At 43.8% G+C, this 16,991-nt stretch overlaps 1 protein-coding gene across 50 annotated transcripts in view; it reads right to left on the bottom strand.

Annotated features, from left to right (window-relative positions):
* The window catches only part of FARS2 (phenylalanyl-tRNA synthetase 2, mitochondrial), a 466,357-nt gene that overhangs the window by 13,413 nt on the left and 435,953 nt on the right, over nt 1-16,991 (bottom strand). For 15 of the 50 annotated variants that reach the window (XM_070585028.1, XM_070585030.1, XM_070585027.1 and 12 more), the window contains one exon: nt 8,092-8,336. The exons of 26 other annotated variants lie outside the window; for them this stretch is intronic. In XM_070585028.1, coding sequence (XP_070441129.1) covers nt 8,092-8,336 — 245 coding nt within the window. Of the gene's footprint in view, nt 1-6,770; nt 6,904-8,091; nt 8,375-16,991 lie in introns of those variants that run through there. 9 more of the 50 variants (XM_070585035.1, XM_070585020.1, XM_070585034.1 and 6 more) reach the window with 6 other exon arrangements.

Raw genomic sequence — 16,991 nt, 5'->3', positions numbered from 1 at the left:
GGCTCAGGGTCCCTACAGAATCCTATGAAAGGTTGGTAGGACCATGCTCTGGACAGTTTCACTGGCCCTCAGTTAACTTCAGATCTCACTACCCCCCAAAAATAGTGGGTTACTGAGATATTATGGTATACCATGTCATCCACCCGAGCTCAATAGCCATTCAAACAAGGAATATGCTATAGATCTATCCTCAACCCCAACATTCATGAGTAGAATTACCCATGACTGTGTTATGTTGCATAGCTTTTATTTCTTTAGTGAGTAATAGGTAAAATGGGCTAATTACTTTAAGAAAGTTAATTATGAAGGAATTACACATTAGTAAAGGTAAATTTACATATATTTCCAATGAAATGGTTATTTTGAAAATGCTTTTGAGGAGGGACCCTCTGGGTCTAATCACAGTGCCATCTCTTGACAAATAGTGAGTGAGAGATTGAGGGAGAGAGTGATAAAATAGGGACGTGGCTGGCAGGATGAGTTTCCTCTATCTGTAGTATTCTAGGTGGGAATACAGCAGTGATATCTTGATTAAGTATTCACCATACAAGTAACATGTTTTGTAGAACCACAGAATCCAAGATAAGGGACCCTAAAGATTTTCTGGTCCATGCTTGAGTTCTTTCTACAAAGCCTTAAATTGGATTACATCTACAGCAGCCCATTCCAGGCTTCCACAGTGCAGGCTGAGAGGGAGCTCCCCTTTACACTGAAATGATGAGTGCTTCCTGTTCATTGGTCCTGGATTCATCTCAGTCCTTCTCCCCCATGGCAGCCCTTCAGACCCCTCAACTCACTGTCAGCAGCAAAATAGCATGATGGCTCTGGGTGGGGACTCCCAGGACCACTGGTAGTCAGAGTGGGAAGGGATCTTGGAGGCAGCACAGGTAATGTTTAACACCACTGCCTGCAAGGTTAGATTTCTGTTTGTCCATCCATCCATCCACTCAATTCATACATTCATTCAACAAATGGAGTGAACATCTACTACGTGCCACGTCTTCTGCTAGGTACTGAGGACCTCGTGGTGGAATAAAACAAACAAAACAAAACAAAAAGACTTGACCTCATGAAGTTCATGGTCTAGCATAAAAGACAGGCATTAATCAAAGAATTACAAAGAAATGTAAATTGCAACTAGTCTGAAGAACAGGTGCATGGAGCCATGAGCCTACATAAAAGGGCAATTAACTTGGATGGGTAGGTCAGAGAAAGTTCATTGTGCAAATGCCAAAGAGCTGAGATCCCAAAGAGGAGAGGAACTAACCAGGTGAAAGAAGGGGAGGAGGGGAGGGGACAGAATTCCTGGTAGCAGGAATGGCATGTACAAAGGCCCTGTGATCTGAGTTCAAATCCTAATTCCTCCTCCTCTGAGCTATAAGATCTTGTCTAGGTCTTGGTTTCCTCATTTATAACATGGAGAAAACAATTCTGCAAATATCACTCAGCTGAAGCCCTGGAGAGCTCAATCCTGGTTAGTTACTATGAGCACCATCAGTTGATGGTCTCATGGTTTAGGTCTTTTTTTTTTTAAAGCAACAGAACCCTAATCTCTCTTTCATGTGACACTCTTGAAATCCGTTTCCTCTAAATTACACAGTATATATAGCACAGCTCAAAGCAAAGCTGCTTTAGTTGAAGTGGACATGTGGATCCCACCCGCTTGGCCTCTACCTCCTGCCCATGACAGCCCTTGCCCCCAGAAGCTCATCAGAATCCCTGCGGCTTGGAGGAAGGCAATTTTAATATCACCCCAGATTCTACAATAGAAGAAAGCAAAGCCCAGAGAGGCAATGGTTTGCCTGAATTCATCTCAAAACTTACAAATCCAAGTGAAATTTGCTTAAAATATGATTGGAGCTCATTTTGGGGAACACATTCTTCTAAATAAAGAGAAATCCTTGCACCCATGGAGTATAAAGGCAGCACCATCCAGCAGAAAGACAGACGGAGGTCAGAAAGCTGGATTCTTATCCCAGAACTCCCCTTTATAAGACAAGTGACAACATAAGTCCTTTAATGGCTCTGAGCCTCAGTTTCCCTACTTTACAGAGGGGATTACAACTGCCTCGCAGTGTTATGGAGAGTTAGTAGTTTTTAAAGCACTTTGTAATTACAAATGCCTATTTGAATTTATCATGATAAAAGAGAGATTTCATTTCTATAAATGGCCAAACAATATTTATGGCAAAAATTGGTGACAAGAAGCAATCTAATTGAATAATATTCTATATGTGTTAAAAGAAAGCACAGCCATAAAGTAATAAGATACATTTTCTGATGTGGCTTATTGTTGGTCCTATAAAAATTCTTTAAAAAAAACAGTTCCAAACAGCTTGTGAGAACGACACAGCATCACACAGCCTTCAACACAGACTATTTGGAGGGTTTAGTGTTATCTGAACTCAGAAGTTGCTGGAATGTTTGTGCCCACTACTTTATGGTCATACCAGTTACAGTACCTTCCTAATGGATTCGTTGGGACCGTCTAGAGAAGGCCATGAGCACCCCAGACCACCTAGTCCCCTGAAGAGTTAACACGAGGAAAACACACTGACAAAACTTGTCCTAGAACCTTGTACAACTTATATATGAAAACAACTTTTAAATTCCAAATATTGACAAAATCAAAAAAAGCTCTGGGCCTTGCCATAACACAGTCTTTGTAAAACTGAAGATACTTTGTTAATAATAATGGTAGCTACAATAACTACAGTTAACAATTATAGTTATGCAGCTTCCAGAATGTTGTATTCAGATGAGGTCACTGGTTGTGATCCACGTGGCAATCCTGAGGCGGAGACATGTCACCTCCTTTTCAGAGCAGGGAGCAGGCCCAGAGAGATGAAGTGACTTAGAGAAGCCCACAGCTAGAACATAGCCTGGCTGGGACTTCACTCACTCCCTTTTCATGAAACTGCCCATCTTTTTGTCCTAGGCACGCTTTTGTCAGCTTATTAATGTCCCCTGCAGTCACCGTTAACTGCACTGCTTTTAAACAAGATACGACAGTAACAATTATCATTTACCAATTAAGTCACAGAATGCTTTTTGAAATATGAATATGACTATCACAAAAAAGGAAAAAATAAACTCAGTAAATATTACTTAGCAGAGAAAGTCTAAAGAAAGAAAAGGTGAAAGAAGAAAGAAAAACATACTTTACAGAGAAGAATAATCTATTATGTATTAAGTGCTAGGCAGTTTAATGTTTCTCATCTTATCCTCATCATTAATAGAAAATATGAAAAAAACAGAGCCAGAATGAGGGAAAATATCAGGTTCGTGAAGACAAAGTCAGACCTGGAGAACACAAAACTCAGATCTGCAGGTTGTGAGTTGAACTCATGGAGATACCGACTTGGTTTAGAACTCAACCAGAAGTGAAAAGAAAGCCTGACCAATTCTGTGTTTGCATTGCCTGAGAGGAGAAAAGACCCCAGTTATTTAGAGAAGCAAAACTCACCCAACATAATATTCTAAAAGAAATTTCTCAGGTAGGGCTTCATAAAGGGGACTTTAAATTAATAATGGCCATGATTTACTGGTCACTTACTAAGTCAGTGAGTTAAATCTATGTTAATTCTTATCACAGTCCTATCATAATGGGAATTATTTCCCCTATTTTGCAGGTGAGAAAACTATAGCTCAGAGAGGTTAAAAGTGACTTGCACAGGCCACTCAAGCAGTGAGTAACAGAGGTGGGATCTGCACCTAGGTGTCCAACTGCCTCCAAAGCTGTGCTTTTAATCCTGGGCTGGGGGTGCGGTCCGATACGAGTGGCCAATGTCTCAACCATATCGCTATTTCAAGGCAGTAGTGGGTTTCATAAGGCTGTTCCCTTGATGAAACTTGAGGGAATAGCCCTAAAATGTATTTTCTATGAAAAAGCAATTTTGCTTGGGGCCAGTGGTGGGTAGGTTCAATAACAGCTCTTTTGGTGGTCTGGCTGTCTCTGCTACTTGGATAAATCTATTGACCTTTCCAGGTCTCAATAAAACAGAAGCAATGCTATTTGTTCCTAACTAGTCCCTCCGTCAGGAAAAACTGAAGCCATGTGAGCAAAGCATTGTCAGCAACTTGGAAGAAAGTACTAATAAAGTAAAAGTCAGAGTCAATAAACCATTTCAAAATATTATTGAGTTTCAGTTGTCTGTTTTTAAACAGTGAAAAGTGTTCTCTTTTTGGTATTTTCTTACTTCAAAAAAAGAAAAAAGATATCAAGCTTACATTTCTGGTATACTAGAGAAAAATATAATCAATTTTCTGACGTTGAATTCTGTCTGTAAATGCTTAGGCAAGATTCAATAAGACTGCCCAAGGGTTAAAGTCAAAGGCAGAGGGTCAAGGCACCTCAATCATGGGCTTGAGGGGCAATGTGACACACTGTCATGCCTTGAGAAACGACTGGTGTGGTCCAACATCTTTAGGCTCCTAAAGGAACGAGTGCAGAGTCGGGCACAGTGTGTGTTTTGGACAGATTGCTAGAACAGGTGATCAAAGAGTAGGTCTGTCTCTTTCTCTACCACAATCTGTTCCACGTATGACAGTTAGCTCAGAATAGGATAGTAGTGAGCTAGGAAGGTTCCAGAAAGATTGCTGAATAAGATAAACTAAAGATCCTACTGCTACATACTCTAGATATGCTGAATAACATATAAGAACATTGGCTTAAAATAAAGTAGATAGTGGAGTAGACAATATGAAAGCAAGGGAAAATCTCCAGGCGCAAAAAATAAAGAAAAAACCCTGCAATAGTAAGTGCCTAATGCTTTAGCTGCTTAAAGTAGGGAGCAGTATCAGTTATTGTACTCTAGGTTTTCATGTCCACCTGAAAGAAGGAGATGATGGCTTTGCTCCACAGGAAGCAAGAAGTTGGAACTGAGATTCCTGCACAAAGCTGGTAGCCTAAAGGGCTGCATCCCTGATGTAACAGCAGACCAAGAAAAAAATATATCCTTGGCACAGAGAGAAGAAAGGAATCTTGTCTTTGCCTGGATTCTGAGAAGACTGAGAAGGAGTCTACCCCAAGAATCAAAATCCCAGGTCTGTTTTCCAAGTGGATTTGGGTTCCAAAATGTACAGTGGCTCAGATTCTCAAACTGAGAAATCAACATAAAATTGGTCCTGGAATGGTGCTAATCCTAGGACACCGAGGATACCTGGCAGAAGAAAATGCACAACAGCCGTGGAGAGAAGGTTGGCCACATGGGATCGCCTCAGGAAAGGCTCTACTGAACATGACCTCACAGTCAAAAACTACAGAGTACACGAGGAAATAACCCATTATAGGCCAGAGTCATTAGATAGGAAAGACAGAAAGATTAGTACCCCCAGAATCTCAGATAGAAAACAATATGAAAGGTGTTTAAAATAATTAAAATTAATTTAAACATTTAAAAATGCTTCAAATACTTAAAGACATACAAGAATCATATGAAAGAACATATATGAAACAAGAACAGCAGGTCTGAAAAAGACTTACATAAAAAATGTATAGAAATAAAAATATAGTTATTTTAAAATGAGTGAAAGGGATAAACAACAGATTAGCTCTAAGTGGAGAATTAATAAACTGGAAAACAGACCTGAGGACCTGATTACAATGCAGTAGAGAGAAGCACAGAAACATGAGAGAGGGTAAGAAACATACAGGATAGAATATGAGTACCAGAAGAATAGAGAGAGAACAAAGAGAGGCGATATCTGAAAACATAATGGCTGAGAAATTTCCAGAATTAATGAAATCCTCAGACTGGGAAGCACAGTAAATTCTGCATGGAAGAAAAAAAGTCTGTACTAGACACATTGTAATAAAACTGCAGAACAGCTAAGACAATGAGATGACCTTGAAAACAACTAGAGAGGAAAATATGGAACTTACAAAGGAACAATTAAAGAAATAGATCACTTCTCAATAGCTACAGAGAGGTCAAAAGGTAATGGAATAATACCAACAAAATGTTAACCTACATTAATTATACTCAGGTAAACTGCTGCTCTACAATAATGGCAAAATAATCATTTTTGGACAAAGTGAGACAAAATGAGAAAGTTTACAGCTCAACACTTTCAATGAAAGAACTATGAGAGGTATATTTGAGGAAGGAAACAACTCAAAAAGAAGGAGTAGATGTAAGAAGCCAGCAACAATACTATGATGGCTTAGATCACAACCCAGTGAAAGGTAGGTTTACTCTCCATCAGAACTGCTTTAAAGCTGCAGTTTCAGATGTCCCAGTTTTCCAGGGATAGTCTCCATCTTAGACGGTATCCCCAGAATTACCCTACACTGGAGTAAGTAGCTCAGGAAAGCCGATCTCCTGTCCTGGTCATTACTTTCAATCCCCAGCTTCCCACAGAAACTGACTACTTGCTGACACTCACGGTGAAGCAGGACAGCAGGAGGGCTGAGAGCCCAGGCTCCAGAGGCACACAGACCTGCTCCCAGCACACACTAGGCCTGATCTCTTTCTGGCAAATTACTAACTCCCTCTAAGCCTAATTTTTGACACCTTTAAGTGGGGCTTATAAAACATACTTTATAGATGCATGTGTATAAGATCCTAACACAGTGCCTGGCACAAAATAAATATTCAATGGAAGAACAGTTACTAGAATTAGTATTAGGATTGTAAGCCTTGCTAATTAATTTGTTTTCTTTAGATTAATAAAAAGTTATGTGTCCCCAGATTTACTTAAAAAGAAAAAAATAAATCAGAGCATTAATATTAACTGAAATTTCTTGGGCACTCATCCTCACACTGTACCTCCTCATCCTGTACAGGCATCCTCACACTGTCCCTGGCCTGCGAGTACCTCCAGCTGCAGGACATCTCCGCAGGCCCTCTGTCGGCACCACCACGGTGCTGGCGCCATCTGGACTGCTGGTTTTCACAAAACCTACAGGGAAGTGGCTAGTGAGTCTCCCTCTGAAACAGTGTGTTGACTGTACTTGATTTGGAAGATACATCTCGTTGGTTTTTTTTTAAAAATCATTCTCTATAGTTACCTCTCGCCACAGGAAAAATCAAAATAGAGCAGAGAGAAAAGACGGATCTGCTGTTCCCTTTTCAACAAATAGGACAAAGCCATGAAATTTATATGCATGCTAACGTGGGGAGGTAATGGGTGGCAACAGAAAGGCCTGGGTTACTGACGGCTCTGTGCCATAGTCAATCATTTTTACAATTCATTAAAAGACATTAATTCACCTTAGCCTCTAGGTATGGATATAGGTCTATTCCAATGACAAAAACAGCAACTCACAAAACACAGGCAAGTGTCCAAGGAGAAAAGCTGCAGAGGGATCTAATATCTTGTTGGCAGATACTGAGCAGAGCTCTATAGCTGGAAGGAAGGTATAAGTATAAATTCTGGGCCCTCAAGCAAAAATGCCAGAGAGAGCACCTTTTCTCTTTGTTATCAGCCAAGTAAATTGATGTCCATTGCAGAGTCCCCTCTGGCCGCCTGCTTCTTTCAGTGTTGCAGAAGTGGCTTTGATTCATAATGTTTTCACACAATACATATGTTCTCTCTCTCTTTCCTCTCTTTCCCTCCCTCTGCCTCCATGCCCCCAAATCAAGACTGAAGGGACTTTTAGGTGCTGAGTTTCTACTTTGCTTTGGGCACTTTCACTAAACTTTTTTTAGTATTCTGTATTTAGTATTTTACATACTTCTCAAAACTCTCATATATTACTACTCCCATTGTAACAATAAGGACACTTGCTGCCAGAGGGGTTGTGTGACACACCCACCTCACCTGCCCTGCTAGTTGGGGCAGAGTCTGCAGGACACCCCATTTCCCCCTTCCTATGATGCAGCTCTGGGTGAGAGATGTGGGGAGCATGGGAAAGGGACAACACATGGGGTGTCAGGAGGGTTGGGTTCCCGTGATGTCAGCCCTTCCCCTAACCGCCTAGGTAAATCCTGGGCAAGCACCTAACATCTCTGGGCCTCAGTTCCTTCATGTGGACTAGATGGTCGCTAAGACCTCTGACTCCTGTTCTATCAGTCTCCAAGCGCTTCCGTATCAATCACAGGGAAGGACAGAAAGCTGGGAGCCAGGGGAAGCACGTGTCTAACTCACCACGGCATCCAACGTCTGCTCTGTTCCACCCTGGCCATGATAATCGTTGATAACAAACAAGCAAGTCACGGGCTGGGTGACCCAGCATTTGAGGCGTCTGAAGCCAGGCTTCACTATAGCTGTTCTGAGTAAGTAGCTCCAAAGCTGCTAATTGAATTCGGCAAGTTGCTGAGTCACTGTCGGGTGAGATCAAGTTGCTCCGCACAGATGAGGAGGCCCATCCTGTCAGCAGCTGAGAACATTTTCTTTGTGATTAAAAAGAACAGGAGTGTGCAAAGATGTGCTGTGGATTAACGCCCACAATTTATGATGAGTAATTAAAATCTAACAGACCACAATTAGAAAGCATTCACCACAACCTTATTTTGGCATTTGTCTTTTAATTAAACACAACTCATGATTTAGCTTTAACTCTACACAGATTTCTGATGGAAATGGGGAGAAACAGAGCTTGGAGCCCTGATGTATCGGTTATGACATCTTGGAGGAGGAGAATAGAGAAGCCGCAGCTCAAGTGTTTCCTACAAATCACTGATCTCCCCTTCTCAGGAATCTCTGCACATCACAACTGGGAGACGAAGCGAGCCTGGCCCTTCACAAAACCACCCCTGGGCACACAATGGGTTCAAGCAAAGCCTGCAAAGAGGAGCCAGGGCAGAGCTGGCAGGAGGACTTTTTTTTAATCTTCCAGCATTGATAGAGTGCTAAGTGGGATAAATATTCCATTATGCTGTAAAACTGAAACATTTGATAGGGCACTCTGGCATAAATTGGGGTGGGAAAAATTCAGAAAAAGTCATTTTTTGTGATATCAATGCCTTATCATAAATAAGCAATATCTTAATGCCTGGCATGTCCAAGGTCCCTGTGTGGAATCAAGGCAATGGAACAAGGGTGCAAACTGTCTTCCTGGGCACAGCCCAGTGGTGCTTCAGGCCAGCTCAGGCTTCTACCAGGCTCAACCCTGGAGCAAGAAATAGGCAAAGGAGAAGCATTTATTCATCTTGTTATTTGGAATTGGGTATGGGGGGCGATATTCTACTTTAGAAGCTTTGGAAGGATCCATGATTGGAATTAGATTTACTGACTTTTTTAAAGGATTTCTCACCAGAATGAATGCTAATGAGGACAGAGTTGAAGGCAGTTCACATAATGGGTCATTCTTAAGCTTGCTTTGCTCAACAGGAAAAAGTTGCCTGTTGCACACTAGGAACTGCTGTATTTTTATTATTCATCAACCATCAAGTGCCCATAACAGCAGCACCTGATCCCCAGGCTGGAAGATGCCTTTGCCTAATAATCTAAAGGAGAGACTGAAAGTCCAAGTTTACTGGGCTAAGTCACTTCATTGGCTACTCTTGGCTGTCTTCCCAAGACTGACACACCAAGGAGGTTCAAATTCTTCTGCAATTGCCTGGAATAGTTAAAATCACCGAGGGAGGGTCCTTTAAGGGGAGTTATGTTCCAAAATACCACTTATAAGATAGTGAGTTTGTACCTAAAATGCATGCTCCAACCTAGAAGCTACGTGGTATATGGTGTTAGGATGCCAGCCCAGCCTCTCAAAATCTGCCTAACTTATAATGTTTATGAAGTTTACCTTACCATGGAAAACTGAAGCAAAAAGTTCTGGGTGGAGTTAATAGGGTGCCTAGCAAAGCAGTATCCAAAATGGTGGTGAAGAAAGACTTAGAAACCCTACAAGAATGGGTTGACCAAGAGAGATGCTTAGAGATGAGCTGGAAAGTTGAGAGAGAGCCTGTTAATAGTCATCTTTTAAATGGCCTTGCCTTCCCTCCCAGGCAGAAATAAGAAGTCACCAAGAAACTGAAGGAAATTCCTTCAGTTTCCTGACCCCAAACCCACAACTCTACCAGCTTTCACAAAGCCTTTTCTTTCTCTTCTGTCTCTCCTCGCCCCTAAAGCTAACCCTGGCATGGAGATGTGCATTCCGCTGCCTTCAGATTCTAGGAGACCTTGCCTGCCAAGGATGCTTTCTCTCTCCTGTGTCTGCAGCTCTCCGCTCTTCTGGCTCCCCGACCCCCCACCAGTATGTAGACTAGCCTAAGTCCAGGCCATCTTAAGCTCGCTCTCAGCTGGGCCTCATCTCTGGTTTTCATTTTATCTCTAGCCTCTCCTTCACAGCCAAATTTCTTGAAAAAGGGCTATCTCACTGCCTCCACTTCCTCTTGCCCCACTCACTTTCCAGCCCAGTGAATCGTGTCTGATCATGGGGGTGAGTAGGGGCTGAAGTCTAGCTCCTGCTGTGCTCACTACGTTTGGGGCTGGGTCTGCATCCCAGGAGAGGGAGCACCCGGCCGCCACCTCCTCTGAGGGCACTTTAAGGGCCGCTGAGAACACTTTCTCCTTCCCTCTGCGTACCCTCTTCCACCTAACCTTCCACGTCACTAATTTCTACTCATCCCTCAGGCTTCTGCTGGGAAGTTGTTCCCTCAAGAAATTTACCCTGGCTCCCCTTGTCCACATGCTGCCCTTGCATCGCTGTGCTGCTGGGTTGTGATGGTCCATGGCTGGTCTGTGCCCCTCCCCCCATGTCCACTAACTCTGAGAGGGAGGGACTATGTCTCTCTTTTTCCCTCCTGGATCCTCAGCACCCAGCATGATGCTTGGCCCATAGAAGGAACTCCACAGATGTTTGTCAAATGGCAAAACAACAAACTTCTTTACCAGTGGTGTGCCTGCAGAGGATAAGAGAGCAGTGCTGGGCCCAGAGCGAAAACTCACCACACCCACCCAAAACCCTCAGCCTCCCAAGGGCTGTTCTGTTCAGCCAGATGGACCACGTTTACGGTGGCATTGGAGGAGTCCGCATACACATGTGCGCCGTGTGTGTTTCCTGGTCTCTCATTAGCAACAATCGCACCTTCCCCAGTGCAGGCGAGGAGCTGGCCTGGCAGCCTACAACAGCTGCACCTGGGCTATAGCTTTGGCTGGGAAGGATAAATCTCTTCATGGCCTTTTTGCTCCACAAACCGTAAAAATGCCAGAAGGAAGAAGTTTTCCTGCTGGGAATGAAGCTGGAAGAGAAAACGCCTTTCACAGGGGCCTGCAGCTCAGAGTGCTTAGCCCCCCGTCTGAGGGCCAGGCACAGCACGGCAGGTCTTCTCGAGGCTCGGCCAGAGCCCAACCTCCTAGTTCTCACTCTCAGCTGTATCTGCCCCAACTGGGGTCAGCAGCAATCCTGAGCGGGAAACAGACAGCAGGAGGCACTGGCACCCTCACCAGACCCTCTCCGTCCTGTCTCCCTGTTTCTGGTCCTGCCTTCTCCACCCCATTCTCCCCACTGCAGCCGTGTGATCTTTAAAATACAAACCTGACCATGTCACACCCCTGCTAACAATGCTTCCTTAGCCTGCCACCACTCTTGGGATAAAGATGGAGGAGTCCCTGCAGGCCTGGCCTGGCCCACTTCATCACTCTTATCACCTGTCCTGTTGCTCTTGTAGGTGACGTCACACAACTTTCCTGTTTGTTCTTCAAGCATACCACACCCCGGGCCTGGGATGCTTCCCTCGGGGGAGGGATTAGTCTGAAGGGGAGGTAAGGAGGAGGCTGGGCCTATGGGGCTCAGCCCTCTTGGGGCTCCCCCTTTTGCACCAGCCCATCCCCCGGATGTAAGCCCATCCCTAGAGGTAGGGAACAGGGTTGCCCTCAGACAGGGTAAGTTTGGGAGCTCGACTGTGGCTATAACTTGAGCCATATCCTCGCATTTCACCATATCAAGACTAAAACTATTTTGATCTTCACCTGTCTGATCCCTGTTTTTACTTAATTACATCTGAAGTGAAGAAGAAGGATGCCATTTAGTGGTCCTCCCCAAAACATCAACAAACCCAATCTGCTACTGTTCAGGCTAACCAGGTACAAGTCAAAAAGTAAAGTAGACTGGACCCACAGCGTTTGCCCATAGGCTGCACTAATTTGTATTTGCTAGATGGGTGAATGAAAAGTATTCAGATTGGCAGGCAGTAGCTGAACTAACTTATTTTTGGTTACTGTTCCAGATCTGTCAATGACTAGCAGTGTGTCTTGGAACAAGTTAGTCACCTCTCTGAGTCTTAGTCGTGTTTTGTTTTTTTCTGAGGAAGATTCGCCCTGAGCTAATATCCATTGCCAATCTTACTCATTTTTTGTTTGAGAAAGATTAGCCCTGAGCTAACATCTGTGCCAATCTTCCTCCACTTTATATGTGGGTTGTCACCACAACATAGCTGACAAGTGGTGTAGGTCTGCGGCTGCAATCTGAACTGCAAACCTGGGCCACTGAAGCAGAGTGCACCAAACCTAACCACTATGCCACGGGGCCAGTGCTTCAGTCATGTTTTTAGGACAAAATGATATATTTTGCATGCAATAAACTTAGCAACTTGTCTGGCACACATGAATAACTAAGGCTAGTTCTTTTTATTTTCAGTTTTGCTTTTAGCCCTGATTCTCACCTGTGGCCATGATGCCAGGCACTGGACTCCTGCCTGGCACTCACATTCTTGGAGAGGAAAGGCTCAAGTTCTTAACAGCACATTAGCCATGAGGGCTGTGATTCCCAAAGCTCTCAAGATTAATTTCTCTTTACATTTTCTGCATTTAAGCTGGCTGTGCCCTGTGTACCAAACATACCATCCTTTTTACTAGAAATGAGTCCCTGAGACATACTTATTTCTGTCTGTCGTTCATAATGGGAGGTGTCGTTTTCTCCCTCGGTCAGTTATGAAAAAGAGGCTCCAGGGGCTGGCTCCGTGGCTGAGTGGTTAAGTTCGCGCGCTCCACTGCGGTGGCCCAGGGTTCGGATCCTGGGCGTGGACATGGCACCGCTCATCAGGCCACGTTGAGGCGGCATCCCACATCCCACAACTGGAAGGACCTGCAACTAAGATATACAACTATGTACAGGGGGGGTTTGGGGAGATAAAGCAGGGGGGGGGAAAAAAGGCTCCAGAATGTCAAGAGGAAAGATTTCATGGGGAGAAGCCCAAAGCTCTGGAAGGTATAGATTCCTGCACCCACGTCAGGAATGACAATGAGAAGGTGGGGGTGGGGTAAAGGGGTGAGGGAGGGAGAGGGGGGTCACAATGGGAGTTTTCTTGGGGTGGGGTGCAACTGGCTTGGGGGCAGATTTTGAATGAAACTGTTTGTTAAGGCCACTTCATATATACTCTTGATCTTAGAAACACTCCAGGATAAAGCACAGAATATTTAAGAAAAGAATGTGTTTAGAATTGGAGAGAATGGAGGCTTTAAATATAGATTTTAAGAACAATCAATCTCTAAATTCACTAACTGAAAAAAGCAAGGCATCTAAGGAATCTAAAATGGGTTGATAACTCAATATATTTCAGTAAACAATAAAAAATTATTTAGCAACTAAGTAAAGGCTGATAGATAACTGTAGGCCAGCTCTCTCCTTTTGTTGCTCAAGATCATGTGCACAGTTTTGGCAAGTAATGTAACTCCTCTGAGTCTCATTGTGGGGGGCACTGGTGGGTGCCTCTCCAGCATCCATTCCACCTTCCCACATTGCGGTATCCAGCCTCTAAGATGTTCCCCAATGATCCCTGCCACCTGTATTCATGCCCCTGGACAATTTCCTCCCATATCATACCAGACTTGGCCTGTGTGACCAGCAGAATATGCCAGATATGACAGTATGTCACTTATTTTCATACTCCACATCTAACCCATAAGCAAATCCTACAGGCTCCAGCTCTAAAACATACCCAGAACTGACCACCTCTCACCTCCTCCATCACTGCCATGCACACCACCACCTTCTCCTGTCTGAATTACTGCAACAGTCTAACTGGTCTCCCTGCTTCCACCCTTGCCTCCTTAGAGTAGCCAAAATAATGCTGTTAAAACATAAGTCACATCACGTCACCTCTGCTCAAAACCTCCCAGAAACTTCCCACTTCATTTGGAGTAAAAGCCAATGTCCTTTCAATGGCCTACAAGATCCTGTGTGACCCGGCCTCCACCTGTTATTTCTGATTTTATCTTCTACAATGCCCATCACTCGCTCTGCTCTAATTCCTATGGCATCTCTTGGTTGATGCCTTCTGCGCCACCTATTCCTCAAACTTGGGGATGCTCCTGCCTTAGAACCTATCTCACTTCCCTGCTTTTACTCCAGAGCGCTTAACACAATCTAAAAATACTACATATGTCACTTATTTACCTTATCATCTGTCTCTCCCCACAAGAATATAAGCTGTATGTGGGCAGTGCTTTCTCTTTAATTTTGTTCATTGTGGTAGTCTCTGAGCCCAGCAAAGAGCAGGGGCTTCATACATATTCACAGACACTGATACTGATTACTATATTAAGCAATATGCATTGTGGGGACAAAGCTGAATAAGACCTGACTCTAATCCTAGGAAGAGTCAGGGAAGCTCACCCCTCCTGCCCCACATACCAGCTCTCTGCCCAGCTTCTTCCTCACCAAGCCCCCAGGCTCACCAGCCAAATCTGGCTGCTGCCTAGAGGCTGGGCCACTACTCACCGAAGCCCCAGGCCTGAGTAGGTGCTGTTTTCAAAGAACTTTGGTTGGAACAAACTAAGAGCACTCTGCTACCGTACTTGGCTGGGGGACTCTGAGTGGCAGAAGCCCAAGGACAAGGGCACAGAAAGCCACTGTTGAATTATACTCAAAGTGCAAATGAATATATGGCAAGCAGATAAGAACCTGCCACAGTGAGACATAAATTGGATACCATTGGCATGGAAGAGGAATGTGTGTATATATGTGAGTATATATATTTCCTCTTTCATGCACCGTCTAAGGACCGTGTCTTTGTTCACAAGGGTAGGCTCTGACTTTTCCTAGAAGAAAGCCTGCCCAGCTTTGGGCCGGTCTCAGCAGTGTAAAAAGATAATTATCTGCTGGCTGCCTGGGAAAGTATGGTATCAAATAGATTACTTTAGTAATTAAAATAATGAAAGGAGTCCTCAGAGCTGGAAGACTTTTTTTGTCTTTTTAATTGAAGATTCTAAATAAGGGTTAAAATATGAATTGGAGAGGAACATCCTGATTAATCCATCTAATAATTACAGGGCATGCAGGTTGAGGCTTGTCCCACATCACAGGCTTTTGGGGTTCCTTTCAATGCTGAGTTCCAGTGTTCTCTTCTGACTCTGTGCCACACAGGGTCACAGAGGGCTCACTCTGGTTAAAAGGTGGAAGTGTAGGTCCATTGATTTATTTAGTCTCTGCAGCAATGCACATTCTGTGCTTTCTTCAAACAGACCTTTTTATTCTACTATCTTTGAAAAAAGCTAATAAAGAATCAATTACAAGAGACACACACAAACAGAAATTGGTATTTATCTATGCGGGATGTCTGCTAAAAAATGAAAAGATCATTAAACCACAGGCACACAATGAAGTGTGTCCACTTAAGATTGCCCACCATGAATGAGCATGCCTGGCTCTCACTGACAGGAGGAAAAGGGGCAAAGGGTGAGGCCATGGGTGGGGGCAGTTATCTCCTCTCCCCAAGAGCCCTGGGAACCACTCCATAACTTTGGATTTCTAGGAAATCTCTTTAGAGGCCATTTTTCCTGAGAATTTGGCACCACAAGAGCCAGAAAGTAGAACAGGGCTAAAAATAACTTCATTGCTGCTTTCGTCCTAATTCAGCAACTCAAGTTTTATTTTTTTTAATGGCTCTTTTCTAGGATACCAGTTTGTGGGTATATTTGCAGATGTTAATTATGGCATAAATGTTAGAGATTATGGCATAAACACCATTACTTTTCCCCAAGAGTGCCAAATGCTACCGATAAAGTTAATGATGTGACGAGACTGGGGAGAATGACCAAGATGGTCAGAGCTGTTTCTTCTGCCACTAACATTTAGTTGCCAAATCCAAATAGATTTTGACTGGGGTATTTTCTCTATGATTGTTCATTATACTGTATATTTACATCTTACGCACTTTTCTGCCTGTGCATTGTATTTGGCAATAAAAAGGTAAAGCGATTTAACATGCTGCCCATCAAGAGGTTTCTGTGGCTATGCCAATGGTACTTCCTATGCTAAAATCACAGGACTGCCCTGGAGCTCTAGAGTGTACTGCATAAGTCACTGAGTACCTGCCCTATGCTCTGGCCTCTATTCACTTTGGTTCAAAGGCAGAGAAATGGTGGGCTTCCTCCTGCCCCCCAGAAAACAGAGTGCCTTCCTGATGAAAAGCTGGTCAGGATACAGGAATGGACAGAAACTGTTGAGCAGGAGAGCACAGGCTTAGGAAGTAGACAGAACTACGTTTGCATCCCTGCTCTGCTACTTTCTAGTCATGAGACCTGGGGAAGGCACTTAGCCCCCAAAGGCTCTGCTTCATCATCTATAAAGAGAGACTATACCAGTACCTATCTCAGAGAGTTGTTGTCAGCGGGAATTTGTTAACATACTGGTTCAGTTAGGATGGCGTTGGCTGTGGTAATAGAATTCTCAATTCGAATAGACTCAAAGAACGCAGAATGGTATTGAATCAAATTTGTTTTGTTAAGAGTAGGGCAGGTGAGAAGGCTGTCCATGGCAGTGGCTCTGGCTTGTTTCTCTGCCTCTATCTTAGCTCTACTCTCCTACATATGCCAGCTTCATCCCCAGACTTGTGTTGAATCTTCCCTGAGGTTCTCTCTCACGGTGAGGAAACTCTCTCAGAATATCTCACACCTTCCCCTCAGAAATCACTGGTCCCAGCTGGGTTACCGCCCATTCCTAAGCCACTCCTGTCATGCAGGAAACACCAAGCACTGACTGGCTTAGACCTGAGTGGAAGAAATGGAATGAATGTCACTAACTGAGATTAGTTAAGGGCCTCTCCTGGAGCTGGGGAGCTCCAAAGTTTGTCAAAGCCCCAAACTGTAGGGCTGCTATATAA

Source organism: Equus przewalskii, chromosome 19 (genome assembly GCF_037783145.1).
Source record: "Equus przewalskii isolate Varuska chromosome 19, EquPr2, whole genome shotgun sequence".
Taxonomy (NCBI): Eukaryota; Metazoa; Chordata; class Mammalia; order Perissodactyla; family Equidae; genus Equus; species Equus przewalskii.
Note: the sequence above shows the minus strand (reverse complement) of the source record. Positions and strands in the feature narration are given on the sequence as shown.